This window comes from Fundulus heteroclitus, chromosome 11 (genome assembly GCF_011125445.2).
Source record: "Fundulus heteroclitus isolate FHET01 chromosome 11, MU-UCD_Fhet_4.1, whole genome shotgun sequence".
In the NCBI taxonomy this organism is placed as follows: Eukaryota; Metazoa; Chordata; class Actinopteri; order Cyprinodontiformes; family Fundulidae; genus Fundulus; species Fundulus heteroclitus.
Genome location: NC_046371.1, coordinates 35,351,961 through 35,361,397, shown reverse-complemented (window position 1 = coordinate 35,361,397; position 9,437 = coordinate 35,351,961). Strand labels below are relative to the sequence as shown.

General features: G+C 41.8%; 1 protein-coding gene across 1 annotated transcript in view; it reads right to left on the bottom strand.

The window, feature by feature from the left end:
• Positions 1-3,643: 3,643 nt before the first annotated feature.
• uvrag (UV radiation resistance associated gene) overlaps positions 3,644-9,437 on the bottom strand; it is a 141,164-nt gene continuing 135,370 nt past the window's right edge. Inside the window, exon 15 of the mRNA XM_036143453.1 lies at positions 3,644-5,395. Coding sequence (XP_035999346.1) covers positions 4,564-5,395 — 832 coding nt within the window. The 3' untranslated portion in view covers positions 3,644-4,563. The remainder of the gene's footprint in view (positions 5,396-9,437) is intronic.

Genomic DNA, 9,437 nt, shown 5'->3' with positions numbered 1-9,437 from the left:
AATGTATAGGTGAATTACAACCTCCAGGCAACTAATGGAAGCTAGGTGATTTCATTCAGAGTAGTGCTGTGTTGTCCTAACACAACCTTTTTTAATCTAAGTAAAAAATATAGCTGACTAAATTACAAAGACAAAGAAAACAGCCCCTTTGGGAAAGTTCAAAATATGCCGCAGAATTTTGGAAGTCCAAATGCTTCAAAACGGTAATACTTTAAATATGACATGCAAAGGTAATGGGTCCAAAAATGTCTAATATTTTACACAGCCAGTTTAAAAAACTAAACTAAACAGAAGACCGGCCGCAAATGATTACAAGTTTGCACCAAAGACCTCCATGTGTTTTAAAGAAGCATGCACCTGCGTTTTTAACCATGTCCTCAAACGATGATGAAATAGGGCTGAACTACCCATAAACATATCAGCCGGATGTCATATGAAGAATTTTTACTTGAGAGGCCTGACCGTGAAAAATTTTGTTGGAATGTGACCTGGAGAGACCTCTTGTAAGAACTTTTTGTGAGCGTACATGAACTAGTCTCAAATTCAACCTTAACAAATGATTCAAGTAGATCTATTGAGACACAAAAGATCTGCACACTGCTGTTTAAAAAAGGTGGAAAGAGAAAATATTGTATGGGCTCAGGACACATTTTTAGTTCTTTATATTATTTTATGAAGAATTATAAGGATTAACAGGAACAGACTCAATATCCTACAGCTAGGCATAGACCAGTAACCAGTATCAAGGTTTACCAAAATTCAAGTTAGTCTTAAAACTATTGAAATTCCCCCTCAATCCGTTCTAATGGTTTAAATTCTCTTCAATGACATGCCACTTAAACCGTGAGAATGACCAGATTTTACATGTGGCTATATGGCGCTTAATGTATATTGCCATGCACTGCTGGTCAGCTGGCTGAATGGTGGATCTAAAACCTTTGCTGTTCAAAAAAGGAACTTGGCTTTTTGGAAATATGAAATTCAAAGTAGTAGAAGTAGCAACCATCGTTTTTAATAAGGCGATATTTAAAAAAAAAAAATAACTACATTTGACGATCTCAGAACAGGGATAAACCAAAACAATACACGCATATAAAAAAAGCAGTTCTGTGTTACGTTGTCGACTAAATACCATGACACCTTGGTATTTTCATTCATGTTATACCCTGAAAACCTCATATCAACCCAACCCTACCTATAACTTTAAATTCCAAACCTTTGCATGTTGGTCCAACATACGTCATCCCAGCCAGAGGAGGCTGGTTATAAGTTGTATTAATGTTTTGACAAATTCAGTTCAATTTTCTGGTTGGACAAAGCAGGAATGACATGTTATAGATTGTTATAATTGTGATGATGAACAATCATATCTGTTTTGACATATGAATTTAACAGTCAAAGTTGTCTTGTCATCTAGTCACATCTGTTTTGTCTGAATTTTAGCATTAGTAAATTAAATTCAGCATATGCTAGCACTCGTACTTGTCTTCCGCTCATCTAGGGCTGGGTTGCAGGGACGCCCGGACATCTTTCTCCCACCTCGTCTGATGTTCCCAGGCCAGCCTGTCCTGGGCCTCCTCTCAGTAGAACATACCTGGAACACCTCCTGATTGGGACGCCTGAGGCCATTCAGAACAAAAAGAAAATGCCTCCTCAGCTAACCCCTTTCGATGTGGAGGAACAGCAACTCTGCTCCGAGCTCCACACCTTATAACTAACAAAACATTTCAGGTGCTTGCATCCAGAATGTTGTTTTATTCGGTCATGACTCACATTTCACGATCACAGGTGAAGGTAAGAACATAGATCTATCTGCAAATTGCCTTTCTGATAATCTCTGATTTTACCAATAGGAAGCATTCTGAAGGTAGAGTATTCGTCCAAGCAGAAGACCATAACTGTCTCTGGTACACGAGGAAGTTTAATTATTAATTTTTATCATTCACCCAATCTGAATCAATCCAACAAATGTGATTTAAACTACGTAGCTTTAATGTCCAAGCCTTTGTAAAAGACTATTGTGATCAAAGGTATCAAATGCTACACTAATATGTAAGCAGAGCAGATGATTTGGGTCTGAACTGCCGTTAGACAATAAACACTGACTTGGGTTTGGAAGGTTTTTTTAAGAAAGCAAAATTCCCCAAATTTAAAAACAAAAAACAAAAACAAACGGCAAATTATGCATTAATTTACTGTGATGCTTCTTTATCTATGCTATGCAGCTAAGAAAATTGAAGGCCCATTGACATAATTTGCCATTTTTCATTTCATTTTACCCACAACGTTGACATAATTCTTTATTTCAGCCTTGAATTCTGAAAGATTTTTCATCCCCAGGATTTTTAATCCGTCACACACAGTCATACATGCAGATACTAATACAAATAGAGTCAGACAACTATTAAAGGGGGGTAAATACACCCATGCCGTTGGACTGAAAGTCTTTAATAACCAAAACATTCTCCATACAAAAGTATATGTACATAGTCACTGGTTTACCTGTATAGTATTTATGGAAATGATCAAATATTGTTCCACTTTTAAATACTACTTCTTCCAGTCTCCACCTTAAAGGATCTGAAACACTTATTGGGCTGATGGTCGTGAGTCCTTCGTCGTGGCAGATTATTGGGAGGGACTATCCAAGTGTGGTACCCCTAGTTTGGATATCAGTCTAAGAATTGACAACATCCGTGGGCAACATTCAATATTATCAGAAAACAAAACTATGCATCAGTTTATAGTTCACATATATCTGTAGAGACATAAATAAAGCAATAATTGAAAACCAGTGCAGGAAAGCATTCAGAACAGGGAGACACAGGACACAATCACAGACAGCAGGATTTGTTCAGTTAGACACAAGCCTGAGAGGGACATTTCCAGAATACAGAATTACATTTGATCAACTGAATGTAAACATCAGCGGATGTTAAGAATGACATTTTTATCATAGAGATCATGACTTTTAAAAAGAAAAAAAAGGAGTAGACAACGGCGGATGAAAGAAATAATCAATTGCACCGTTTCCCTGCCATTTGCTGTGAGGTCCGACCAGCCACCTGTGAACTTCATGTTAAAACCTGAAGGAAAACTTGAGTGTGTGCAGAACGTGGGGCGTGCCAGTGGACGGACACGAGTGTCTCCACCACTGGGAACCTAGTTGCAGCTTCCACCTCACCTCACAGCAAATATTGCTGTGATCAAAGCTCATTGGTGGGAGCATTCTCTGTGTGTCACTGTCAGCATGCTGATGTGAAGTGCACACTAATATAGGGCTCCACAAGCTCCATCCTGCACACATCTAATGACGTGCACCCTGAACCAAGCTTTGGAAACACAAATTGAGTCAAAGATGGAAGTGCTGGGACAGTAAGCTGTAAATTAAAGGAGAGAAATGTTCTAACAGTGTGCTAAAGATGCCCTCCCAGTGCAGACAGAAATATTTGTGCAGCATAGAAATAGATTTCTATTAGAGGTTTTAAGGGTTTTAACGGTAATTATGACGGCCAGTAAAGATGCACCCATAAGAAGACTGTAGTCTTCTTATGAGTGAAGAAGAGAAGAACTCCTCTTCTTATGGGCCTTGCCCTGCTGATACCAATTTTAGCCCACTCTCAGCTATACTGAGCTATACCCCCCCCCCCCCCCAAAAAAAAGGACTTATATTAAGTCGACGATAAAGAGTCAACATTTTTAACTGTCCTTGGCATATTAGCAAATAACACAGTAAAGATTACTGAAACTGCAGTCTTCCTGTGTAATCCTGATCTCAGAGACTGGCAGCAATCAAATTCAACACGTTCCATGAAAGAGGTTGGAAGATCAAAGGGATAAAGCAGAGTTTTTTACTACACGCCATTCAGCCTTCCTGTTATCTGCTTTAAGTCTTGCTCTCTCTTGCAGCCTGAAAGAACCACCCATCTCTCCACATACTCCTACACGCCATAGAAACAGTTTCCTTTCAAATATCTTCCTACATTTCTGCTTCTGCCGACTTCCTTTTAAACATTACAATGACACTAATAGCTAAATTTTGATCTTCTACTCAGAAAACTTCTACAGGGCAGTTAGGATTGAGTTTTTAAGTAGCTGACTGGCACCAGTCAGAGCCAATTGAGCAAAAAGGGGCAGATTTTGTTCCTCTGTGTGTTTTCTATTGGAAAAACAGATGAGTGAAATTGTCACAGAGATGGTCCCATGTAATGCCACCAACCCCCCCACACATCACACATATTATCATTAACATTATAAGCTGATGTCAAACATAGCTATCTCAAACACCTAATGAGCTGTTTTGTGTCTTTTTAAAAGATATACTGCAGCTGGAAACAAAAATAAAAGGCTTTCTGTCCCAGGACTTTCATTTGACTTTTCGAACAGAAAAGATATCTGTGGAAATGCCATTGATAAGTGCAAATCGGTTCATCCAGAACAGCCCCTACGATTCATCTGCTGCCGAGAACCACACTTCTGCCTCTTTAGTTCATCTCCCTGCCTTGTATGTTCAGACAATGTGCAAGTTTTCCCAAGACTCCCTCTAGCCTTCTGCCCCCTGTCTCATTTGTCAGAGTTCTTGCGTGGCCGGCGGAAGCTTGACATGTTCTCATTTAGTGCATAGATGCGCCTGTTGAACTCCTCAAAGCCTGCCGCGTCCAGCTCACCAAGCACCTGTTCGTCACACTCCACGGCTACTGCGTGGTCCACTGGAATGCAGCGGTAGTCCTCCAGCCGGGCCTCGTCTGTTAACCCTAACGCCACCCCTAAGCCCAGACCTAAACTCGTGGCCTCTGTGCCCATGATCTCCTCAGCTTGCTCCACAGAACATTGCAGCTCTGGGACGAGGCCTACAGATGCCTGTCCTGATGCCAAGGAGCCGTTCATTGCACCTGTATGGTTACTTGAAACCGTTTCTTTTCCAACTTCCTGCACTGCGGAGGAACTGGAGGCCCCTGTGCTGCTGGTCGGCCGCTCCTCAGCTTCTTTGTGTTCGCCTGCTTCGCTCTCTATACCAGTATTTTTATTTTTCTCCTCTATGTCTGTGTGCCCACCCTGCTCCCTCTCTTCCCTCTGCTCTTCCTCCTTGTCGGCCGCTGCAGCCGTGGGGAGGTGAAGGGAGGCCATGCTGACATCAAGCGATGAGGACACGTGTTTGGGTGTCGGTGAAGGTGTCAGGTTAGCAGGAGGCTGCTCTTCCCCTGTAGCTGCGTTGTTGTTTGGAGAAGGCGTTGGCCTGTACTTGAGCTGTGCCTCTGCCTCTGAGCTCGCCCGCTTCCTGGGGCCAAGGTCCGGAGAGCTGTTTGGAAACGGGTAACCTGTTTCTGAGGCAGAGGACACACCTAGCTGGGACTTGGAGGGCACTGGAATTGAGCAGGAGACGTTATGCCGGTCACTGTAAGAATCAACAAAACAGAAATTTAATGAACAATCACATGAAACAAAACAATAGAAATACTGCCTCTGTGCATGGCACAGAATGCAATAAACAGTCCAGTACTACCGTATTTACATCCTAGAACATCTCCACATGTTGCCAGGTTAAAACCACACACTATTTTATTGGGATTTATTGGGAAATAGCACATTGCTTTAAAATATTTTACTAGTCTAAAGTCTAAAATGCTTGTTGTGCATATACGTTCAGCCCCCTTTACTTAAATACTTTTAAATAGAATCCAACTAACTGTTTTCAGTAGTTACCAAATTTGTAAATGGGGCCCATGTGTGTGTAATTTAATCTCAGCATGAATTCAGCTCTTCTGTACGGGTTTTAGAGGTTTGTTATGAGAACATTAATGAACAAAGAGCATCATGTGGACCAAAGAACACAGGAGACAAGTCAGGGGGAAAGTTTTTTTATACCAGGGTTAGACTGTAAAACATCATCCCAAGTATTGAACATCTGACAGAAGATGAACCAAAACATCAAGACAGCCTGGGACAACTGCAAACCCGGCAAGACAAGGCCATCAACCTAACCAGGCAGGCAGGGCAAGGGGGGCATCCATTGAAGAAAACTGTGGTGGTAGCATCATGCTGTGGGGATGCTTTTCTTCAACAGGCATAAGGAAGCTGATGAGAGTTGATGTGAAGATGGATGGAAACAAAACACATGACAGTCTTGGAATAAAACTTGACACGGGGGTGAAATACACCGACTGTAACTATTAAATCAGTACTAATGTGGAATGGTTAAGACCCCGTCCAGACGAAGCTGGGTTTTGGGGGTATACCGCAAGCTTCTTTGTCGATTTGGGGTCCAGTCACAACGAAGCAGCAGCGAAATCGACTACGTCTGAAACGAGTCCCCAGAGTGGATGTGTTTGGTGTGGTCAAATGTAGCTCGGAGAAGAGGTTCCACCTCGTTGTAGGAACAGGTAAAAGCTTCTTTGCTTACTCCAGCAGTGATAGCATTCGCCATTCTTCTTCTTCCTACAGCACTTAGAGTGGTACCGCTCCACCTACTGGCGTGGCATATGTATTACAATGCATATTAGGTCTTGTTCAGGCGGTTTCATCGTTACACTCAAACTTTTCAGTGCAGATATCTTAATTTGGTTTTGTTCGGCTTCATGTGGATGTGGTCTTAGATCAAGAGTCATCAATCTCCAGTCCTCAAGGTTTCACTGCATCTATACTCCTGAATCAAATAGGTTATTAGCAGGGACTAAACTGTATGCTGAGGGGATAATTCATCATCTGACTTAGATGTGTAAGAGCAGAGCTTTATCTAAAATCTGAAGGAAACTGGCCCTTGACTATAGTTTGAGACCCACAGTTTAGATCAAAGCATATTCACCTGTTAGAATGGTCCAGACCTGAATTCTGTTCAGAATCTGAGCGAAGACTACAAAACTTATGTTGACATACACTCCAGATCCAGTCTGACTGAGCTTGAGCCGTTTTGTGAAGAATAACGGGAAAAACGTCAGTCTCTGTACGTGCAAAGAGTACAAAAGACTTTCAGCTGCGACTGCAGCCAAAGGTGGTTGTACAAAGAATCTGCTTTAACTGTAAAAGAAAGACAGTTTTGAGAATTTTACTTGTAAAGAAAATATGACATATGAAAGAAAACAATTTGTGCTTTTCCCTCCACTTCAAAGCTATACTCCTTTTCTGTTGGTCTACAAATTGTTTTGGGTAGTTCTGTGACAACATGTGGAAAAGTTCAATGGGTAGGAATACTTCTGCAAGGCACTGTAACATTTGATCAAGTAATCAGCCAGCAGGGGAAAGTGAGATTTCCAAAGAGGGCTAATACTTATCAGCACCTCTGCAGACCAGCACCCAGCTACTTTGCTTCTAATCCAGGGGCAGCTGCAGCTCTTTGTAAATCACTCCACTTTACAGCATTCAGAAAGCATTTGTGAAGCCTCTAAGGCTTCACTTATGCTCTCCTGACTGGAAGAGCGCAGCAGGCGTCCACCCAAGTATGTCAGATATTTTCTTCCAAAACAGATAACAGACTCGAGATCTGGGACACCCCACCCAGCCCCAGGACTGGAGTCATAAATCTATCTAAATGGGGGCCTCACTGCCTCTTCTAATAGCCAAGGCCATGTATAATTCTCTGGTCTACCTAAGTGCTGTCTTCAGTGTGACTCCATGCCATGTTACACATTCACATGTGTTGGTTAAAGGCTTGAGGACAGGTCTCTGCTTGTTCAGTTGGACGTGCTGTCATAACAGATAACTCTGCTGTCGCCTGGCATTCACCGAGGAAGTCTCGTTTGGAAGAGCGGCTCGCAGACACCAGCGTTGAGAGAACACGCTTTCATGGTCGGTTAGACTGGAGCCTGATGGACGGTTTTACTACCAAACACATGACAGCCTGTCAAACGGACCCTGAGCCTGACCCCTGCAGACACCCTGTTGAGGTGGTCCTGACTGGGTTCACAGGCAGGACGTCCTGCTGAAGACAGGAGAAGCCTGTCTTGTGTTAGGAGGAACTCGTCAACTTCAAAGTGTGTGAGTGTTACAGTAAAATTGGAACCATCCATAGCATAAAGGTACAGTATGGTCACAGGGTGAAGATACAGCAAGGCATGACTGACTAATCAGAGGGAAACCGATAAACATGTTGAAAGGTTAACCAGAGTCAGAACTTTTAGAGACGGCGGGAGTGTTCCTCTGCTCTGGACCAAGGAGTCCGACTGCACCTTCGAGCAATAAACGCATTCTATAACACAGATACTCGCCCTCTAAAGTGCTTTTAATACTGTTGCAAAACTGAAAATGGCAATAGTGCTTTTTTCCTTATTTGAAACAAAAACTTCAGGAGGCATACAACACCAAAGCTGGACAAAAAAATGCAAAAGGATCTGTGTATTTAGAGCAATTATATGACCTTATCCAAACTATTACAAGCCTTTTGAAGTCAGTCCTAAATAATCAGACCTTGTTCAGGGGGAAACAATATAATTAGATATCTTGAAAGGTTTGAATGGTGCATTGTGGACTCTTTGTAACAATATACAACTTTGCTAACTGGAGAGGAATGACGACATGAAACTATGTAGTATTCTTCCTGCCCTACCTTCAGTAGCTGTCCCTTTAAATCCATATGCTTGTGTCTTCGGGTTAAAATAAACCAATTTAGGTTTGATCACCTAAATTATTTTAGAATTTGAGATTTACAGGTTTAAATGCAGTCCAATTCCTTTAAAAACAGAACCTAAAAGTCTTTAATGCCAGAGCAAGCGAATATGGAAAACTTGAAAGAAAACTCGTTAGTGGGACCGACTAGACGCTCTGGGCAAAGAGCTATGTCGCTCATATGTAAAGAAGCAGCACAGTGATTTGCATGATAGTTGTATTATTCTGTTTCCTTACAAGAACCAAAATGTGCAGCAGTGAACGAATAACTGAAAAGACTGGGTGTGTCGCTGAGGACCTCAGCCAAACACATCTCTGGCCAGTCATAACATCTTCTTTTTAAACCATTTCAACTGTCTGGCGGATGTCAGGTTTTGTTTTAATGTGGATAATTAGGGCACATGCGGAGGATAACAGTGAGCTTATGTGCAAATTAGGAACGCTGAGAACACCGAGCAATGCCAAGTAGTTCTTCAGGATCAGGTAAGTGTAATTCTTGGTCTGCTGTGGAGGGGTTCAGATATCACAATATTTCCTTTCTATATGTAGCAGCTGTTTATACAAGGATCTCCTTAGATAAATGAGAACTTCAGATGTTCACATACATGTTTTTAAAAAGGGGATATTCGATGTGAGGCACAAAGTGGGTTAGTATCAGTTGTGGTCAATGTTATGACATATTTCAAATTTATTATAACATTTTTCTGTTCTTCCTTACATCAATTCTAATGACTAGAGATTTGTGCTAAACGGACATGAGCAAGCCAAGAGATACATAGACGTCACCAGAAAGGTCACCACTTGCCCCCTATAACAAAGTCCCCCTCATCCTCCCCACA